Consider the following 23,592-nt stretch of genomic DNA (forward strand, 5'->3'; position numbering starts at 1 on the left):
CCTGGAGCTATGAACCAGTGAGATCACAAACGGGAGACCTCATCCCCATTAGATTTGAACCTTGATGACAAAGATATCAACACTACAACTTAACTTAGCATTTTCTTCTGCTGTGTTTTGTGAAGGAAAATGAGTGAGTATTTTGGGGCGTCTCCCTCATTTTCTGACTGCTTGAAGAGTGGAGAGTATAATAATCTTCCTACGACGTTTCTTGCTTAGAATTTGTGTGCTGCTGCTCCTGCTCAACCCTCCAAAACAAGTGATGTTTCGGAGAAGAATTGGCGTCATAAAGTGATAGAAAGGCAGAGGAGAATGGACATGAAATATCGCTACTCACAGCTCACATCCTTATTGCCTGCAAGAAATAATCGGGTTCTTCAAACTCTCTATTTTTTTTTGCTGTAATTTAAGTTTTATAAACCCTCAAACTCAAAATAGAAGGATCTAGTTTAATTACTTTATTTTTAAAACAACTATGAATAGACCTTTCCTATTAAGATCTAGATAGAAGGATCTCATTTAATGACTTTTTTTCAAATTTTATGAATAGACCTTTCCTATTAAGATCTAGTTTAATGACTTTTGGAATGGCTAGGTTTGGGATTTCCTCATAAAGGATAATGAAAATAGTGCAAAATGCACAATACATTACAAGCTTTCAAACACCTTGTAAGGGATTTAGATAACAAGTCTTAAAGTCATTATAATCTTGTAAATAAATGGATAAAATTTAAATTTTGGAATTTTCTTATCATGGAAAACTTTCGGGTTATAATAATCTACTTCTAACGAATTTGATTTAATTGTTTACTTCAGTATAAGAACTTATGAGAGATTGAGATCATTTATAGATGTATCTTTCATTTTATTTATTGAGTTGAAAATTTGAATGGACTAGTAGACTAACTATTTACTGATTATAGGAAGTAGACTAAAAATTTCAAACAATTTTAACTATATGAATTTAGATAATTAGGTCAGATAAGAAATTTGAAATGAAATAATGTATATAACACATATTATATTATCATCCTTTGAAAATAACAGTTAATGGTTAAAAACAAATGTAGAAATGTCCTTATATTTTAAAAAATATGAATATGAAATCTTCTATTTGTTAATTGTTGGATTTATTACATTAAATTAGGTTAGTTTGTAAGTTTAGCTTTAATTAATTAATTAATTAGACATATAGTTGATGGGAAATTATTCGTGTAAGTAGTTGTTGTAAGAGGAAATGAGGCTATAAATTGGAATAATTCAGCTTTTTGACTTTTTCTCCACATAATTTAGACAAGTAGAAAATAGAATGAAAAATTGAGTGGATGATTTCTATCCATAATTAACATAATTTCTTTTTCTATCTCTCCCTATCTTCTCTAAATAAATATTGAACTTCAGTCACAAACAATTTATTTCCATAGCTTATTTCTTCAAATAAACAATAATGAACTTCATTAATGTGCATAGCTTATATCAAGGTGTGTGATTGTTGCATCACATATAGGATCTAATTATTTTCATCAGTACTGATGTCATTGTAATAAGCTATTTGGTTAAAAAAATATAGCCTCCTTCAAATTGGATCTATAATTTTAACAATCCATTTATATAGCTTTTGAAAATAAATGACACAAATTCTATATGTTTACAAAAAAAAAAAATTATATTCAAACTCTATACATTAAAGTTCTATTATGGGTGAAGAAAAACACTCTAAACTTTTATTTTCACAAGCTATAGGTATTATGAAAGTTAGTCTAACAATGTCACCTTCTTAGTCTACTATTAGACCTTTCAATTATTTTTTATGCTTAGTATATGCCCAAAAATACATATGAAGGTCCTTTATATAGAAATAAGTTCACACCATAAATTCTCTTCTAGATATTATTTCTATTTTGTTATCAGTGAGTGTGTTTACATCACTAACCTTTATTAAGTTCTATACTCTTCCATTGACATTTCTTTGCATCTTCAAAATGAGATGTCCACTCCCACTTATGAGTCAAATATTATCTTAATAGAAATTACACCAATATTAATGAGATTCTATATTATTATCATTTGATCACAAGCCATTGAGTATACTAATAACGCTGAGTGATAAGTGAATCACCAGTAAAATTACTCAACATCATAATCAACCCATTTACGTCTAAATTACTTCTTCATATTATTATCCTATCAATCAATTTAGTAACAACATATTTCATAATTATTAGTATTATACTATAGGATTGTCACCTATATTATAGTTATTCATTTACGAAACATTTCAATAACTTTTTTTCTTCATCACTTCCTAATAATATCACTCACATTTAACCTTAAAAATGTAAGAATAATGAGTTTTAAAAGAATAAATATACACTATGAAATTCTCTAAATCAAATTTAAATCTTTCCCTCCTCTTATACATCCTACCCACCTTGTTAGAAATCCATATCATGTATAAAGATAATTATACCATTATGAACCTATATAGTAAAATAATATTAATAGAATTCTAGTATCTTGGTGGAATGGATTGCTCCTTCTATTATTCCATAGACACTAAGAACCTATTCCTTCAAATATCATAAAATAGTCATAAATAATACTTTCCTTCTTAACACTTTTTCACTACTAATCTTCTTGGAATGATTATAATCCATATATTATGAAGATTGACAAAACCTCAAGTGTTATTCAAATAACTTGAAATCAATAATGCAATATAAATATTTTTAAAAATCTATTCCAAAGTCATCTAACGTAAATTGTTTTTTTTCTTCCATTCTTATGGACTCAATGAAACTTGATTTATCTCCAATAAGATTGATGAATTATTTAAATGTCTAAGTACCTCTTTGAATTAATTAAATATGCATCATCTTTATTATTGATATTTATCCACATTCATTAGTCATCTCACAATTTTAATTATTTGAAAGTATAACTATCCATATAAAAGTTCACATTTCACAAACTATTTTATTAATTATCTCTATCATAAAATTATATTTAACTTCTATATGATATACTAGTCTTGAATTACTAGATTACCTTGATTAAGATTGTAAAAATATATTTTATTATCAATTTTAATTGAAAATAAAAATAAATTATGCATGTCATTTGTTATTAAATTTAAATTAGATATGTGGCTACCTCTTCTATTATAGTCAAAGTTTGCAGTTTTTCCATTGAAACTAGTTTTATGATTGTACTAGATCATTTTTTGAAATCAAGGAAAGTATTTGTACATATTTTTAATAGTCAGCAAGGTAAACAAAAACAAATATGAAACATATGAAATCATTTTCACTTAGTTATCTATTATTATTTCTTTAGAGATGCAAAGCTTAAGTTGTTAATATCACTATGAATAAATTTCACAAAATATTAAACTATTATAATATTGTCATCTAAAAAATTTATATATATTCTTCATTTATGGATGTACTTGTGTTATCAAGTTATAGAATGATGCTAAATTTTACATAATGGTCTTTATTTTGTTGTCTTCTTGTATGTGATTTATATTTATTTTATATTAGTGGTTAGATGATTCAATGCACACCACTTTATTTTAGTCTTGACAACATCTATCTATTATTTGTATACTCAATAATATTCTATGATGTTTAATCCTATGACATTTTTGTCAAAAAAATGTTTTTTTATACTTGAATGAAAAATCATTTAGAAAACCTAAAATGTCCAGATTTTTATAAAAGTACAATTAACATATTTATTAATATATATAAACTTTAATTATCACTCTTACACATATCAAAAATTAAATAGTCAACCCTATTTACACTATAATAACAATATATCAAAGTACCAATAGTTTTTATCAAGTGGGGAAGTGGCATGATTGTGGTTCTTCTAGGGTTTAGTAGGAGAGGAGGTATGTAGGGGTCCACTTCTAACTATTAATTTTCTTAATTTGATGAATGAAGATGATGAAAATGACATAGATTTATCTCCATTTCTCATTAACTCATTGGTACTAGTTTCTTTTCCACTTTAGTAGTGTATGAGGCTTATGAATGTCTTTCTTTGGCCTGTAATACCTATCTTTTTGATTGTTTTTCCCTGGCGCAATGAGAGATCTCTCTTGGAGTCTATATCTATTTGGTTGATATTTTTCTCTACAAGATGGAATTTGCCTAGAAACCTACATTGAACTCTTTATTATTTTCAGTTTCATTTGACCTCCTCTCTTTATCTTTGTGCTCTATATTTATAACTATTTGGGGTGTGGTTATTTTTTTGTTGGGTCATAAAAAATTTCATTTCCTTTCCTCTATTAATGGATTTTGTTATAATTTTTTTTTCTATTGGAAATTCTCTTGTGGCTACATTATATTATTCATTAGTTGGAGAGTTTAGTTTTGCGTAGTGCTTGCAATGAACTAGAGGTGGATGATCCATTTTATCAAGCTCTATGGTTAGATTTTGTTATTATTCTAGCCATTTTTTTCTTGTTCCATGTAATTACATAAACTTATAGTTCTAGCCCATCAATTAGTGCTACTTTTTTAAAAGTTTATTATGAACTTTATTTTTATGGTTTATGGGATTTTTCAATTTGGTTTAAATATGATGCCAATAAATTTTTCTTTATTGTTTCTAGATGTTGTATTCTTTAATTTTAAACCTTGTGAGACTTCTATGAAGGTGGAGAGATGTGCTATTGAGTTTTGGTTTCTTTGTGCTTCCATGATGTGTGTTTTCCTTATCTTACTTTCATTCTTTTACTATAGATTTTTTAGTTAGGTCAAAAATCTCTAATGGAGGTAAAAAAAATCTTGGTGCAAGGGGTTTATCTTTTCTCTATGCCATCTACCTAGGTTTTTGTTTTCTTGAAAATGGGTTTAAATCCAATTTTTTTTTGTGTCAACTAGATATTTCTTTTTGAAACTTTTTTTTTGATGTGGGATCCATTTTTTTTTAAGATTAAGGGAGGCTTTCTATAAACCTTTATTCCCAATTTTTGGTAGCTTGGCTTCTTTTATTTATAACTTGATATTTTTTATTTAATTATATTTCAAGATGTTAAAATTATGAAGATGGTAGGTTTTCTATGTATTATTTTTTTATCTTTTGTATCTATTTGTAGGCCAATTGAGTTTTGATTTCCCTTTAAAAATTATTTTATCCTAGTAAACAATACTATAGTTGTAATATATGAAAGCTAAAGTAAAAGTTTGAATTAGTTAATGAGGAATGTTTAATCAAATGTAGCTTTGGTGCTTATGCTTGATCATGAGGTTCCTGATTCAGAAAAAAAGAAAAAAATAGGCTTGATAAATGCTCATGTGCGAGTGTGTAGAGAAAGAAAAAGGACAACCCTATGTCTTATATGAACAAGATCTAGGAGGTGCCTGATAGAATTAAAAATATTTAGGAGGATTTGAAGGAGGAGGTATTGATGCTTATTGAGACTCTAGTTTGGGTTGCCATGTCCTTTCTATTTTTTGTTTTTTTTATTATCTTATGGTTGCTGGATGTAGGTTCTTTGTGCCAGTTTTTTCTGTGGGTGTATTAGGTCTTCAATGCACTATTACTTTTTGGTAATTCAATGTTGAGATCTATATCTTAAAGTTTTTAGGTTTTGGGTCCCCTATAGAAAAACTATTTTACCCCTTAATTAAAAAATAATAAATGAGAGGTCAAATCCAAGAATAAAGGTTGAGTATTAATATAGTGAACTTTATTAACATGTGTTTCAAGGTTATAAATAATGAAGCTAAAAGTATCAAAAGCTTATTTAATAATTAGCATGATACTTGAGATTGAAAATTGTCTTAAAACTTTATTTATTGAAGAACATTGAAAATGGTAATTAGGGTGCTTCTAAGAAGATCCCATACACTTGTACTTAGAAATGGTCAATTTATAAATTGAGTTGGTAAAAAATTTATCTTAATCCTATTAAAGATATGTATTCTAAATTGAACATGCTAGAGGGTGATATTGTAGAGGCTCTTAAAAACCTACACTAATGTATTGACAAGTATGTTAACAAGTGTCAATTAGTTGACTTTAGTTTGAAAAATAAGGGTGATAATCTAATAAGATTAGTCAACATGAATCTTTAATTGATCCTATTATGTACTAAAGAATCAAGTATCTTTTTTTATAAGTAGACAAAAATCCAAGATTTAAAATTATTTACCCAATTCTTACATCTGCTCAAATAAACTTAAAATAAGCCTACAGTGTAAACTAAAATTAATCATTTTTCTCTTAAATAAATGCATGAAAACATGAAAAAATTGAAGGAATAAGTTTTCAAGATTCAAAAAAAGTTATAGTTGTATTTTGGCTTTCTTTTGTTGGGGTATTAGTCACCAGTATTTTAGTTTACTTTTTTCTATTTTATGGCTACAATTTTAGAGAATATCTAGATGTAAGAAACTTTTTAATGGGAATTTGAATCTATTCTTTATTATTTTTTCTTAAGAATAATATAATGTCATAGAACTAGTTCCTTAGAATGTCATACATATTTCATCCAACCTAATTTACTAAACTTCAACGTAAACCACATAGTAGAGTAACTTAAAAAAAGACCACTTGAAATGAGTTATCTATTTTTAAATGAGTTTTACATCTATCATATTTATAAGTATAACAAGATACACTTCCCTTGATTGTCCTACATAATACTATAAATATGAAAATAAATACTCCAATGTAATTCTCAATTTTAATTTTGTTGAAAAGCCTTGATGAATTTGGTATAAGAATTTAGTTTTATCAATGTTATCTCAAATAGAATATTGTTAGTGAGACATCAGAAGTAGTTAGGATTGTATTTTATAACACTTATTTTTTCTTTCTATGGTTCATATCTTTGAAATTATCTAAACAAACTATTAATCACCTAGTTAGGATTAAGTCTTTTAAAGTTGATAGATTCTTAATGAGTTTGTGATGGGTCACATCTTTTTTGGTGGAAGGATTTCAAATCTAAAAAATAGATGGAAACCCCTTAATGCTTGGATCTTAGCTAAAGAGGGTTAGCTTATAGATCATTCTCTTGTATTTAGTAGCTACACTTGTATAGTTTTGTATAAAACCCTCCATCAAAATGTTTAAAAATTAAACTTTAGGTTAGGAATAATATTAGAATTCTCAAGCTAAAATTGCTCAACCTAACCTCATATAATTTAATTAGATTATTTATCATTAAAGAAGTGTTATTAAGGGCAATTCCAAAAGATAATAATATAATAATTTTGACTAAAAAATTTATAATTGTTAACTAAAAATGTAGAAATATCTTTTATTTTTATAAAATAATGTTTATTTTAGTAATTCATGTTTTTAAATATAAACTCAATACATCTTATAGTATTTTCATATAAATAATCTTCCAAATTATCTATGAAATTATTTGCATAAAATCATTTTTCCACATACACTAATTTTATATTATAGTTAATGGTAGACAAAACATCCATTTCTTCAATAAAAAGAGTAAAACTATTTGACTCAATATGTTAATCTTATTCAAAAATTTCAATAGACGTATGGTCAATTGTCAAATTTTATTACAAGTTTTTACTAATATTCGATACTAATTTTTTCTCGATGTTCCTTTTCTTTTAATTATAAGTTTTGTATATAAGTAATATCTTTCTATGGTTATTTTAAATATTTTAGTTTTAAAATTTATTGGAAGTGCATAATGACTTGATACCAAAATGTTTTAGTTTTAAACTTTATTGGAAGTGCATAATGATTTGATACCAAACTACAAATTTCTTATGACATCGAAAGCATCTTGTTTTTTATAATTGTATGATTTTTAAAAAATTAATTTTCTTTCTCAATATACATTCAAAGTCCATTTTGATAGTCTAAGAGACTCTATACAACTCGGATATCTTATGGGATTTCAATTTACATTAGTTTTTAAATTATGTGTTTTGAGATTCAATAGGTAGTTTACTCTTAAATTAATAACATTGACTTTCTTGATATGTATTTATCATATACTTGTGTTCTTTTAGGTATGTTTCTATTTAATAATAATGATTAACTTTTATATTTCAAAAAATTAGTAATTAAATAGTTGATTGTATTGTTTTATGGTTCATGTTATTGAAGTAAACTCATCGAGTGTTTATTTAATGTAAACAACAAATCTTCATAATAACATTATATTTAAATATTTCTAAACAAATAAAATTATGTGTCCTAAACTAAACTGTTGGATAAGATAATGAGTCTTGAAAGGGAGAAAAATGATGATGAAAAGAGATGTCTAGATGCTTAGGAAATAATTACTCGAGATAATTTCGTCACAAATGGATTAAAAAAAAACTAAAATCCCAAAAATGACCTAATCGGTAAAATTAGTGAAAGAAGTCAAAATCTTGAAAATGAAAACAAAAAACTAAAAGAGAAAAATAATTATCTAGGAAACAAGTTAAAAGTTCAAAATGAAATAGTCACTAGATTGGATGTTTTTGAAGAAAGTATAATAAAATTGTACACAACACTAATAAAGAAAAATGTAAAAATATCTATTGATATGACCACTATAAGAAAAATCACAAAAGAAAGAGGCAAATTGTAAAATTCTAAGGAATCTATAGAAAAAGGAAAAAGAAAAATGGTAGAAATATGTTGAATATAGGGTCATTTAGAGGATACCTACAATTATAAACAAGAAAGTGTAAAGAATATACCATTCAATGGTTACTGCTTCAAGGGAAATAGGTAAGGACATAAATCTCATGAGTCTAGGATAGGAATAGACACTAGGAAAATAATTACAAAATTTAATGGCTATTATTACAAGTGTAATCAGTTGTCAAAAACTACAATTAGAACAATTGTTATGTTATCATTGATATCAAACCTTATTGGCAAGACAATTTTCTATCTAATTTGAGTGCCATATCTAGATGATTGATGAAGATGACTTGAGAAGTTAGACATAACAATACCACCTAGAGGAAAGGTCGAGTTGTGAAAAGAAACTACAATGGGCACTTGATTAGTTAAACTTTGAGAAGATCAAGTGATTGTTTAATAATACTACAAGTGTAGAAGATAGTTGTATTGAATCCTTGAATAAGTGATTCAAGATTGACCAAATGCATAGGATTGACTAAGAAAAGAGAAAATGATTAAGGTTTGTGAAGTATATGCCGAGTGATGGTAGCATTGACAAGGCCACAATATATGTTGAGTAGAAGAAGTGTTGACTGAGCATCAATATTAACTGAGTGATAGTATATGTACTAAAGAGAAGGTTAGTAGTGACTAAGTAACCAAGTGATGACTAAGCATCCGAACACAGTGTTGACCCAAGGATAACATTTTGGTGGATATATGACAAAATCATGATTTCTAGCCAATAAAGTTGATTTCTTGAAATATGGTTCAAAGCATGTTGAAGATGAGAATGGATGACTTGGATTAGGTAATCTAAGGAAAGGATTAGGTGAGCCATCAAATGATTAATTTGAAAGAGATGTTTCTAGAAAAGAAGAGGATGAACAAAAAAATGGATAGATTCATTGTATTTATTTCTATTTGATTGAAACCCTAAGGTTCATGGTGATGTTTAAGTGGAAGAAGACCAATATTACCTATTTACGGAGGCATAACATTAATCTAAAAGGATTTGAGTTGTGCAATGCTAGTGAAGACCTAAAAGGTTGTAGTATTTATTGATGTTATTCATTCAAAAACTTAAGCAGAAGGCTGAGAAGGGTTGTGAAGAGTGATTTCTTGAAGGGTTGTCAAGAAGATCAGAGACAAAGATGATAGTGAAGGTTAGTCAAGGGATTATCATGTGATCTGAACTATGATCTCTATTTGCAAAGCAAGTTGTATTTTTCAAATCAAAACATTTTGTTAATTTCTAACCATTGTATCTGTACTAAAATCCTTTAATCAAGGTGGAATTCTAATAAAATATTCTAAAGTCCTCTAACAAGGCCACTCCTAATAGGGTAATTAAATCTTTTAATAAGTTCACATTTAACAGTATGTTTTGTAACCTTTAATAGGCTTGGCTCCTAAAAAAGCTCACTTTAGAAGAGTGAAAAGATTAGTGACATGTTACTAGTGGTATTTTTCAAATTGGGTTTCTACATCAAATCCTAGTATCAAACTTGTCTGGATTATATTTTGATGATTTAATATTAATGTTTTACATTCTACAAGTCTATTATTATTAGAATAGTAGACTGATCATTTATGTTACTAAAATTTTACTATAGAGGCCAAGCTAAGGAATGTTGAGATTTGAAGTTGTTTAAGTGACTATTTATTCCATTGGTACATCTAGACCTTGGATAATTGATTCACCCTACCCTCCCCCTTTCATTTATTCTTAACATTCTAACAATCGGTATCAAATAATTGGTGCTTGTAGAGAAAAATTTGAAGGTACTTGAAGATAAAGATCAAGATGTACAAAAAGGAGGTGCCAAGATTGAACAAAGAGAACTTCCCTACATGAAAAATTGTAATAAGGCCACATCTAGCAAGAATTCAAGATGGTGCAATATATTTTATGGATAATGCATATGTGGAGATAATATTTCTTCCTCTAATAGCTTAGTAGCTAAAAGAGAAGCAAGAACACAACCAAGCTATGTTTGAGATAGCATCATCCCTAAGCCACACTAAGCTCAATGACATAAAAGATTGCAAAACTACTAAGGAAATGTGGGATATAGTTTAGACCATCTACATAGGAGAAAAAAATGTCTTGAAGGAAAAATTAGAGAGCTTGAGAGGTATCTTTGATGAAAAGAGAATGATGGAAGGTGAGAATATAATCTAGTATTTTGGAAGAATCAATGAAGTTGTAAATTCTATAAGAAGAGCCAATGGAAACATTGATGATGAGACTATAATCAACAAGGTATTGAGATATATACTTCGTATCTATGTTATTAGGGTTTTTTTAGTACAAAAATTGAGATGTACTCATGGTAATAATCTAACTTTAAAAGATGTGATTGGTAGGCTTAATACTTTTAAGATGTCAAATTTTGATAACTTCATTTCTACCACTGTTGAATCTTCTTTTAAATCAAAATTAGTTATCAGTAAGAAAGTGAAAAGGAAAATGTGTGAACATGATAGTGATGTTTCTAATGATGAACTTGATGAACTTGAAGTACTAATGGCTAGAAGACTTCCAAAAGGTAGAGGAAAATACAAAGGTAAATGTCTCATAATATGTTTTTCTTGTAACAAAATTTTTCATATTACTGCAAGATGTCCTAATAGAGAAGAGAAGGATGAAAGAAAGGAAAGAAAGTACAAAGGAAAAGGAGATAATAGAGACAACAAGAGAAACAAGGAGTACAAGGAAAAAGTAAGAAATCTTGTTCCATTGATGAAGAAGAAATAAATAATGAATTTAAAAGTAATGATGAAGAAGTTACCTATATTTCTATGTAATAAGAATCTAATGAAGATGATGTTAGAAATGCTTTTAGAATAACTGAGAGGGGGTGGGTGAATTAGTTATTCAAGGTCCAAATGTCCAATTAAAACTTTTTCATCAAGTAAAGTGTGCCCATCAAACTATTTATTCATCCAAGCTTAAAATTTCCTACTTAGTAGGTTATTGTAAATCAACATGCAATGCCAACACATGAAGAATCAAAACATAACATAATGATTTACATAGAAACCCAATTTGGGAAAAACCACCACTAACATGCTACTCAATTCTCACTCTTCTGAAGTGATGCCCTATGTAAGGCCTACCCTGTTAAAGGCTACAACACACTATTAAATGTGACCTAGCTAAAGGATTTAACCACCCTATTAGAAGTGGGCCTGGTTAGAGGACTTGGAACATTCACTTGGAATGCCACCCTATTAAAGGATTTACACATGCCTGTTAAACCAACATAAGTCCATAGGATTTTTACCTTAACTGATACAATTGCTAAATAGTAACAATAAGGGGATTTTGACCTAATTACAATTCACAACTTATCTTGCAAATTTTAGATCTCTATTTAGCTCTTCACATTGCCTAGTTTTCAGTCTTTGTAGCTCTTGATAGCTTGCCCTCCTTTCAAGCTTTGTCTCCTTGAGTCTTCATGCTTGATGTACCAATGCAATCTCCTATATGACCACTTATCGAAGTAGAATCTATGTGCTCTGTTCTTCCTTCTTCTAGATGCCTTCTCCTTGACAACCCTCAGGAACTTTTCAATTTGGCACACCAGAAGCTCTTGATTCTTGGTCTATGACTCCTTAAATAGAAGTCTGGAATTTCTTTTCTTGCTTGATTCTTCCCTCCTTTATTTTCAATTTGAATGGATTAGGTAGGATTTATTGAATCTAATCCATATTTTGTTCCTTCTAGAAACATCATGAAGACTCCTCTTGAATTCACTCAAAAATGGTTTACACAAAATTTTGTATCACGAACTCATCATCCTTATCCTCCAACTAGTTTACAAAATTCAAGGTAACAACTTTGTTAGTTCAAATTTGGCTAATCTTTGACTTTTCAAATAATGCAGTAGCTCGGTACTATTGAAATTTTGTTACTTGACACATACTATGTTACTCAGCATCAAATACATTTTACTGATGCTCAAAACCTACTGTGGATTCACTCAACATCCACTAAGATTTTCTAATGCTTAGCATCTGAACACACTTAGCTCCTTCTGTATCACTTGGTGCATACTAGATTTTCCATTTGCTTAGCTTGAACTAGCTTGCTCGGCACTCACTAATGAACTTAGTTAAGCTTTGTGGTTAAGCTTGTTTGCAACTTATTTCCCCAATGTTTCTAAGTGTGACCAACCTTTGTATCTTCAAGTATGCTATCAATACATCATTTGACCATTGTCTTAACTGATCCTTACACTTCATTACAAAAAACCTTTCCCTTAGGTGCTCTTGTTACATCTTGTTGATTAAATACTCTTCATCAATCAACTAAGTGATAGTACTTGGATCTTATAAGCAATTGTCATTCCTATAAATAGAAATTTTGGCATCAATGACAAAACAATGATTAATTTTTTTTTTTTTTAACAACAATCTTCCTTCTTTGCAACAATCTCCCTTTTTGACAATATTCACTTTTCAATCAAATTTCCAATAGTTGATAAAACTACATTAATCTCTTATGTGAGTAAACATTCAATAGGTGGATAATTGATATTGGTTGTTCACATCACTTGACTAGTGATAAAAGTAAATTTGAAACTATGGGGCCATAGAAAGGTAGTTGTGTTAAGTTTGGTAATCATGCACCATATCATGTGAAAGGTAAAGGATCAATACAACCACCTAATCACATCACATAGATAATCATGGAATAACATCATGATAAAAATACAATAATCTTCAACCCAAATAACATCAAAACATGATAAACAAACATAATCAAATAGCCGCTAGAACACATTAGTGAAACCATCACTCACATCACAAACCATTTATGACTGATAAGATCAAGTGTGAGAATGTATTTTGGGTTCAAGTACTTAACTATAACATGTTGAGTGTTTCACAGTTGAACAAATTAGGATACAGGGTTGAGTTCCATCATCTTAGTCAAGATATTTGATATTGATAGAAAATTTATTGAAAGTGGTGATCAAACAAAAGGTAACTTGTTCTATCTAGATTTATTTGATGAGACATAATTGTTTTCACAAAATGAAGATATATAGCTATGAAATAAAAGGATATATCATGTGAATTTTAACAATTTGGTGAGCATTAGTAAGATGAAAAGAGTACTTGAGGTTTACCAAAATTGAAGGAACCCAGTAATGCTATGTGTAAATAATGTCAGATGGGAAAAATGACAAAAGTCTAGTTTCAAGAGCAAGACATATTCATATGATGATATTTTGCAATTAGTTCATATTGACCTTATCAGACCAATTGGTATTCAAAGTTATTGTGGAGACAAATATTTCATTCTATTTGTTGATGACTATTTGAGGATGATGATTGTGATGTTTCTTCAGGAAAATATTGATGCTTTTCATTTGTTTAAATGGTATTGGTCCAGAGTTGAAAAGGAAACAAGAAAGAGTCTAAATTGCTTGAGATCTGGCAGAGGTGGAGAATTTATCTATAATAAATTTAACATTTTATACAATGTTAGAGGAGTCAAAAGGTAGATTTTAGCACCCAGGACCCCTCCCCATAATGGAATAGATGAAAGGAGAAACAAATCAATCATGGAATTTTCTAGAACACTAATGATAGAGAAGAATGTATCAAAGAAATATTGGAGAAAAGTTGTAAGTACAATAGTTTATACTTTGAACAAAGTACAAGTAAAGAAAGGTACAAATGTTACACCATTATAATGGTGGTATGGAAATGCACCTAATGTAAAGCATTTTAATTTTTTTGGAAGAAAATGTTATATACTAAAGGATAATAGATATGGTAAATTTTTTACTAAATTTTATGAAGGCATAGTTCTAGGATATTCCACTAAGATAAAATCTTTTAAGTGTTTGAACTCTAACACTACCAAAATTGTGGAAAATGCAAATGCAGAAGTTCAAGAATATGAAGAAAAGAATGAAGTTCAATGCAAAACAAAACCTAAAGATTATAGAAAATTCATATTGTTGACATAGCAGTCAAGTTTTTTATTAGTGACACACACTTATTCAAATTATATATAGCTATCAAGCTTATTGTATAGCTATCATTGTTTGCCAAGAATTTCAATTGTTATCGAGTTCTATAGTTGTGACCGAATCCTTTGGAAAAATCCTAGTGGTTATCAAGTAGGCATAGTTACAGTGAAGAACAATAGTGTAAACCATGCATCTCAGTATATGCCAGGTTTACCAGTGCAAGCTGAACTATGTATTGTTCACGAAGTTCACAGTATATGTCATGCGAGTCTAGTGTTAACCAAGTGACTTAGTTTATACCAAACTCGAGGTGATAGTGTTTACCAAGTCTTGCCATGGTAAACAAGTGATTCAATTTATATGATGAGTTTCACCGTATCTACTGAGTCACCAATGTAGACTAAGTTCAAGACTACTTGGAAGTGATCAATATGGACCGAGCTTCTACATGTACCAAGTGCATGATGATGTCGAGCATTGATAGTGGATGTCAAGTATCAAAACCTCATCAAGTTAGTCTTTAGAACCCAAGTGTCTTCAAGTGGGATGACTTTGTAATATTTGTGTTAACTTGTATTGTGGCCAACTCTGTAATTTGTATATTTGGATTGCTATATATATGTGTAATGTATTGTATCATATCCAAGGATGATGAAGATGTGAATGTGAATATAATGTAAGTAAATATAATCAGAGAAGAGAAAAAAGAGAAAATTATAAAGGCTACAATAGTATAAGGAGCAACAATGTCATATCTATCATAGCAAGGTAATTTGTAATGAAAAGAATCTCATTCAACAAACCAAGTTGCAAATCTAAGATCATCTACTATTTCATTCTAACAGGTGGATCAATCAAATCCTTTAACAAGGTAAACCTAATAGTCTTTTTTATATCTCTTTAATGAGTGCATACTTAATTGTATGTTTTTAAATCCTTTCACAAGGTGGACTTGGCAGTCCTTATTGCTCCTAATAGGGCAGATTATTAGAAGTGATCAATGTAAGCTTTAATAGGCTAACTTTAAACTATAGTACTAAAGTTTGTGGGTATCATCCCCACCCCAGTTTTACTTTCTATTTAGAAGGTTTCTGGGTCACCAAATCTTTGTGTCACATTGTTATGAGCACTTTCATGTTTTTAGTTTCTTATGCATGCAATTAGATCATATTACATGTGATGAATTGTATGATAATTGGATTGTTGGATTAAGAGTTGAAATTGTTAAAATTCTAGAAGTTATTGATTCACCCCTCCCCTTAAAGTAACTTAGCATAGTCTTGAATATTTCCAACAATTGGTATCAGAGCTTTTTGGTTCTCAGGAGAAAAGTTTAACAACTTGAGCAAAGATCAAGGCCATGGAGATATTCTAACTTGACAAAGCTATTGATAATGAAAAGCTAGATTTGGAAATGGGCATTGCCCAACTCAAGAAAGCAAAGGAGCACCTCTCTCAATCCCTGAAGAGAAGAAAAGAACTTGCAATTCAAATGAATGATTATCTCTACATTGAAGAAAGAATTGAAGATCTTCATTCAAGGAATTTAGATGAAGCCAATGAAGCAATCAAAGAACTCCTAGAAAAGAATGGTTCCCTGCAAGAAGAAGTAAGAAAACCCAAAATAATGCAAGAAATTTAGTCACTAAGGTTATGTGAAGTCATAGAGCAGAAGAACAAGATAAAAGAAGAGATAGATGGAAGGAACAATGAAATCTAGAACCAATCCCTTTAGCAAGAAGACCTTATTGATCAGATCTCGAATGCAAATGAGGAAATCATGAGCCTAAGATTTGAAAATGAAATAATAAGAAATGATCTAAATTCTGAAAGGCAAAACAATGAAAGATTGTGAAATAATCTAAACTTTGAAAGGCAAATCAATGAAAGAATGATGAAATCCCAAGAAGACATGAATCAATTGAATGATCAAAATCTCTATAGACAAAAAGGAAAAGTAGGAATTGTATATACAAAAGAAGAAGAAGAATCATCTAGGTAAGGAGCTCAAAAGAACCGAAAACCTACTTGCAATCACTATGGTAAGATAGGTCATACATCAAACAAATGTTAGAGAAATAGAAAAGAAAATTTCAATGGAATGTGCTACAATTGCAATTAGCATGGTCATAAGGCTAATGAATGCAAAGAGAAATCAAGATTTGAAGGAAAATGTCACAAATGTAAGAAACATGGATAGAAGTCATCAGAATGCAAAGCCAAGATATTGAATCCAATAGAGAAAATTGTGAAAGAAATATTTGGTTGGGACTACAACACCTTGTGCAGATGTCATTATTGTGGAGAATTTGGAAACATTGGTATAAATTGTGTAAAGCATCACATGAGAAAAAGAGACACTACTAAAAGATGTTTCTTTTGTACAAAACTTGGTCATCTTGCCAATAACTACATGAATACTAGTAGAATTAAAGATGAGAAAAAGGAAAAAGCTAATGACATCTGAAAATAGATGAGGTAGCAATGGGTTCCTAAGTCTACCGAGGATACAAGTCCAAGCAATGATGATCAAGTCACTCAAGAATTGGGTGACTCAACCATTTCTACTTAAGATCTCAAAGGAGAAACTGGAACTATGCTATCAAAGATGACATCCAAAATAGTTCCAGATTAAAAGAAAAAAATGACCCAAATCAATATGCATGATACAAAAGGATCACCAAGTACAAGTGTCTAACAAGTTGTCTTCTCTACCAAGTGAGGTTTGGTCACAGACTCTACCGAGCAAGGTAGGGATCAATAAAGATGCTTATTGTTATCGAGTCATAAAGACTTCACCAAGTTATCAATGCAAAGTAGTAGATGGCAGTCTGTCAACATGATGTTAGTCGATCTACCCTTCATACTAAGCATTTATGGAATTTTTTTAATAAAAGGCATGAAATTGAAGTCATTTCTTACTATGAAATTTTGAGTGCTAATGTGAAGTATAGTCTTTAGAACTTCCAAGCTATTTGAGCAAATCTCTAGTGAAAGTTTTTGAATTCTCTAAATCCCTACTAAGTGAAGATGGCATCCAAAAGTAGTAAGTTTAAAGAAAGATCTAACATGTTCGTTCGTGGAGTGGAATGGACGGCACCATATTTCAAGCTCACTCCTACGATCACTAAAACCCTAGCTCCAAGTGGAGAGCAATCTCAAATCCCTCCAAAGGTACTTTTGATCAATGATATCCACACTCATTTCAAATGTGTTATTCAAGAGATTGGTACATTAGAAATGGACGATGCCCTAGATAAGTTTTTTGTAAATGGAGTTTTGAAACTCAAGCACCAACACCTAAAAACCAAAGGGTTAACTCACATCCCTCACATGCCCCATGAATTTCAAGCTAAATGGACTAGGTTTATCCTCAGTTAGGTGCATAATGGATAGTTATGGTTTGAACAACCAGCGTTGATCAAAAAGAAGATGTTTCATTGAATCACTAATCTTCCAATGCTAGCCAAAGCCAAAAAGATAAAAAGCCTAGGTTCAAAAGAACTTGAAAAGAAAACCCTAGCAGAATGGGACATCAAAGGAATCAAAATTAGTAGTGTTTCAGTATGGGATTGAAGTTTGGTGTTCACATCATTATGCAAAAGGTATACAACTCTAGCAAGTTGAACAATGTGCCATGTGAAGCTATGGATGGCATACAAGGTGGTAAAGAACAATTTATCATTCGACCTTGTTGAGCTATTGTTGAAAAAGTTCAACAAAAATATGGAAACCATAAGAACATCAAAATAACCCATGTAAGTTTGGTTCCTTGTTAACTTGTCTATTCTTTTATGCTTAGAAATTCTTCCCTTCAAAAGGCACTATTGTTTGGAGAAAAGATGTGCCCATTTTATATTAGGTAAATGAGTTTATTGCTGAAATGGGTGAGAACTACAATAATATTATGGATAATTATTGCAATGCATTCAAAGAGAAAATGAACAATAGGTATTGAATCCCCAAGAAACTAGTTGAGGATTATAAGGATGATGTATGTTTCATGGTGGATAGTAACAAAGTGTACATTCAGGCAGTTAAGCCTAGAATTCTGTGGGTAGAACCTCTTGGTTATGAGGTTAATATTGATGAAACTAAAGATCTCATTGAAGCTCTTGTAAATGAGCTAGTTGATCATAAGGAAACATATTTTGGCACATATGATGAAGCTGAAGCCAAGATTAAACTTGAAATAAAGCTTCCTCAGGTGGTAAACAAAGGAGAGAAGAGAATTGCAAAATTGAAAACTAGTTCTACACTTTTGTTAATTGAAGGAAAAGGTGAGGATGAGGAAGTAGAATATGAGGAAGAATCTAAGGAAGAAGAGCCATTAAGGAAGAAAGGCAAGGTGATTATCTCAAGGCCACAAAAGGCATCCACTGTAGTATTCACAAGAAGATCTTCAAGGAAGAAATTTGACAAGGAGGAGACATTGTATTTAGAAAACCTCCACTCACGTTCTACGATAGATTAAAAGATCTAGAAGCAGGAGCCAAAATAAAAAATTTTAAATCATTAAAGCATGAAATCATGACAGAAAATAAGTAGAAGTAGATTGAAGACCTAGTGATGGATAAGATGGGAAAATCGAAATACTCACTAGACTAGCTTGCTTCTCAAATTCCTAACGATTTATTGGAAAAGATAAAGCCAAGATGGGAGTTTTCCATGAAAACTATCAAAGACATATATGGGAAAATTTTGAGGCATTTATTATTGAGCATATCAGATGCAAAGGTAAAAGAGCCAATGAAGAAAAATGAAGAACAATTAACTTTGAAGTTTAATACCTATCTCATTTTGATGAAAGATATTGAACATGTTATAAAGAATGCAAATAACACTTGGAAGAATATATATATATATTACATAAACCAAGTGATTTTCCAGTTGATGTTAAAGATGATGATGATGAAGAGGATAAGGAGAAATATGAAGAAGAAAATATTGAAGAAGTAACTCATTTTGACAATGAAGAAGATGAAGAGGATCAAGGACAAGAGGCTACCAAGGAATCAAAGAAAGATGATGAGGCAGTTGATCCAGTTAAGATAGTTGCAGAAGTTATTGCCTCATTTCCTCACACTCCAAGCAAACCAATAACAACATCAAGCATGGAGACAACCACAACAAGTTTGATTGTGACCACCAATGCCAGCCCAAATATCCAATCACTCTTTGCTCCTGCTCAACTTAGCACATCATTGAAAAAAGTGACCTCCACTTCATCTATTGAGTTGTAGACTCTTCCTTCATCAACTAAGTTAGCTACTTCAGTTTTGAGCACACCAATTTTGAGTACTTTAGTTTTGAGCACATCAATTTTGGATTCTTTAGGTATTTTTATAAATATTCCTTCAATAAGCATAGTATTAGTTTTCACGGAAAGTCCTAGCATGTCCACTATATTTCTATTCTGGGTATAAAAGCAATAAGTATAAGGACAATTGAGCCCAAGGTTTAATCAAGTACAATTTTTTTGGGAAAAGGAAAAGAGCTAGAGGAAGAAATTAATTTAGATGAGGAAATTGTAATTCCAATTCGAAACATTTCCAAGCTTACTCCAAAAAAAATGTATTCATTTCGTGAACTACTCTAGAAGAAGGCTAAACAAAAAAGACTTAGAGAGGGGAGAGATAAGAAATCGAAGATAATTAAAAATGCAAAGAACAGTTTGGTAGAGGCCATAGGTATTGAGGTTGATTCATCTCAACCAATTTTGTATTAGCTAGCAGAGGTAGTCCAAAAATTTAATGAAGATATTGATGGACAAGATAAGCTAGTGTAGAAGGTAGAAAAGAAGATTGATAATAAAGTGCTCGAGCACATTGCTTAGCAGATAGTTATATATCAAGTAGAACTTGCTACAATTATGGGTAATCTAGAAGCATCTTGTACAAATGTTTCATCAGTTTTTGGAAAGCTATGTGGTGTTCTTGAGTTTACTAAGGAAATAAAGGGCAAATTATCCAAAATAGATGAAGATCTAAAGGCTAGTGCTCAACAGCTGCAACTCAACCCTAATTCAAGCTCTGCATAATTCAAGAAAATAAGATTTTTGTTGATATGCAAGCATAATTGCTCAAAGAAGAAGCAATAATTAGATCCACATTGATAGATATAAAAAATATGATTCTTCCCAATATGGATGCACTAAAAATATATATTGCACATTCAAAAACTCTCATCCATGAAAATAACTTCTCTGTTGTGGACCATATGATAGAATTGTTAGCAGAAGTCAAAATTGTAGTTCACTCATGTAAGGTCCTGCAATAAAATTGGGATAAAACTTTGGAAATCATTCTCAAGGTACATTCAATTTTTTAATCTCATTTTGGTGTTACTATGTAAATAAATAGAGTAAATCTTTGGCATTAATGTCAAAAAGGGGGAGAAAGACATATGTTATGGGGGAGAACATGCAATAAGTTCTAAAAAAAATGGGGGAGTAAGATATGTTGTATATAGGAAGAAGATGTATAGTATATTGTATGAAAGAACCTTACCATATATAGATATATACCTTACAAAATTAATTTTGAAAAATCTCAAAAATAGTATACTCTACCGAGCTAGTATCACAAGGTGATGGATAAAAGATATTCAGGAAACTTTTTAAATTCAGTTTTGGCTGATAAGTGGTTTTTTTACTAATGCCAAAGGGGGAGATTGTTGACATATTAGTCTAGTTTGTTATTAGTAACATACACTTATTCAGATTGCATATAGGTATTGAGCTTTACAACTATTGATGTTTGCCAAGCATTTCAGTTGTTGTTGAGTTCTATAGTTGCTATCAAGTTCTTTGGACAAATCCAAGTGGTTACTGAGCAATCATAGTTATAGTAAAGATCAAAAGTGTAAACCATGCATCTCAGTATATGCCAAATTTACCAGTGCAAGTCGAGTTGTGCAGCGTTCATCAAGTTTGCAGTGTATGTGATGTGAGTCTAGTGTTAACCAAGTGACTCAATTTATATTGAGCTCAACGTGATAGTTTTTACCAAGTCTTGCCATGGTAAACAAGTGATTTAGTTTATATGACGAGTTTCATAGTATCTACCAAGTCACCAATGTAGACCAAGTTCAAGACTACTTGGAAGTGATCAGTATGGACAGAGCTTCTAAGTCTACTAAGTGAATGACAATGCCAAGCATTGATAGTATATGTTGAGTATCAAAACCTCACCGAGTCAGTCTTTAGAACACAAGTGTCTTCATGTGGCCTGACTTTGTAATATTTGTGTTAACTTGTATTGTGTCTAACTTTGTAATTTTTATAATTGGATTGGTACATATATGTAATGTATTGTATCATATCCAAGGATTATGATGATGTAAATGTGAATAAAATATAAGAAAATATAATCAGAGAAGAGAAAAAGGAGAAATTACAAAGCCTACAGCAGTATAAGGAGCAACAAAGTCATATCTATCACAACAAGGTGATTTGTACCTAAAATAATCTCATTCAGCAAACCAAATTTTAGATCCAAGATCATGTACTATTTCATCCTAATAGGTGGATCAGTAAAATCCTTTAACAAGGTAGACCTAATAGTCTTTTGTAAATCTCTTTACCGAGTGCATACTTAATTGTATGTTTGTAAATCCTTTCACAAGGTGGAACTGGTAGTCCTTATTGCTCCTAATAGGGTAGATCATCAGAAGTGATCAATGTAAGCTTTAATAGGATAACTTTATATTACAGTACTAAATTTTATGGGTATCATCCCCACCCCATTTTTACTTTCTATTTGTAAGGTTTCAAGGTCATCAAATCTTTGTGTCATGTTGTTACGAATGCTTTCATGTTTTTAGTTTCTTATGCATGCAATTAGATCAGATTATATGTGATGGATTATATGATAATTGGATTTTTGGATTAAGAGTTGAAATTGTTGAAATTCTAGAAGTTACTTATTAACCCCTCCCCTCTCAGTAACTTAGCATAGTCTTGAATATTTCCAACACATATATGTAAATAAATATTCTCCTTGTACCCTACTCGAGCAAGAGTACAAAGCTATTATAAATCTATAAAAAAATGGGAATGTCAAGTTATAATAGTTAATTTTTGAGCATCAAATTGTGGCATCAACAAATAGAAAATGATGTTGACAAGCATGCAAAATATGTTGAACATCAAGCAGACATTTTTTAATAAAGAAGAACCTGAACCTACACCTAAATTAGAGTGACAAGATGAACATGAAATCATTTTTAAAATTGAAATTGTAGAAGAAGAGAGAAGGAAAGATCCCATGCTAGAAAAATATGTGAGAAGATAACATGCACCTAAGAAAATAATTGGAGATAATGAATCTATAATCTTGACAAGGAAAGAAAAGACTTAGAAGTGATACATGTTTACTTTGTAAGTTTAAACCTAAATCCATAAAATTTTCTCTAGAGAATGAGGATTAGATTCAAGTAATGAATGAAGAAATTGAGTAGATAGCGAAGGAAAAAACTTGGACAGTGGTACTTAGACCAAAGGACAAAATTATTATTGAACAAAGTGGGTATTCAAGATCAAGTTGAATATAAAAGGTGAAATCACAAGGAAAAAGGCTTGACAAGTATGCAAAGGATATGGATGAGAAAGAATTTATTATGGAGAAAGATTTTCCTAAGTTGGAAGATTAGGAGTTAGAATCTTACTTCCATACTATCATATTTGGAGGGAAAGAAGAATTATGCAAATCATTTACAAAAGAGATGAAGAAGGAATTTGAAATGTCTATTTTTGGTGAGATCATAATTTTTTGGTTTACAAGAATATCAAATGAAGCAAAGTATATATATGACAAAATCAAAATACAATAAGGAGATACTAAATTTTTTTTGAATGGAAGATTCAAGACTAGTTAGTACACCTATGGCCACAAGACATAAGTTATCTAACAATAATGATTCTGTTGATGTCTGCCAAATATTGTATAGATCAATGAAAGAGAAAATACAATAT

At 30.2% G+C, this 23,592-nt stretch overlaps 1 protein-coding gene across 1 annotated transcript in view; it reads left to right on the forward strand.

Annotated features, from left to right (window-relative positions):
• The first annotated feature begins 216 nt into the window (after positions 1 to 216).
• LOC149531526 (transcription factor bHLH36-like) overlaps positions 217 to 23,592 on the forward strand; it is a 54,836-nt gene continuing 31,460 nt past the window's right edge. Inside the window, exons 1-2 of the mRNA XM_089811528.1 lie at positions 217 to 372; position 3,881. Coding sequence (XP_089667654.1) covers positions 313 to 372; position 3,881 — 61 coding nt within the window. The 5' untranslated portion in view covers positions 217 to 312. The remainder of the gene's footprint in view (positions 373 to 3,880; positions 3,882 to 23,592) is intronic.

Source organism: Cupressus sempervirens, chromosome 11 (assembly GCF_028749045.1).
Source record: "Cupressus sempervirens isolate cs-2001-9-10 chromosome 11, ASM2874904v1, whole genome shotgun sequence".
NCBI classification, from domain to species: domain Eukaryota; kingdom Viridiplantae; phylum Streptophyta; class Pinopsida; order Cupressales; family Cupressaceae; genus Cupressus; species Cupressus sempervirens.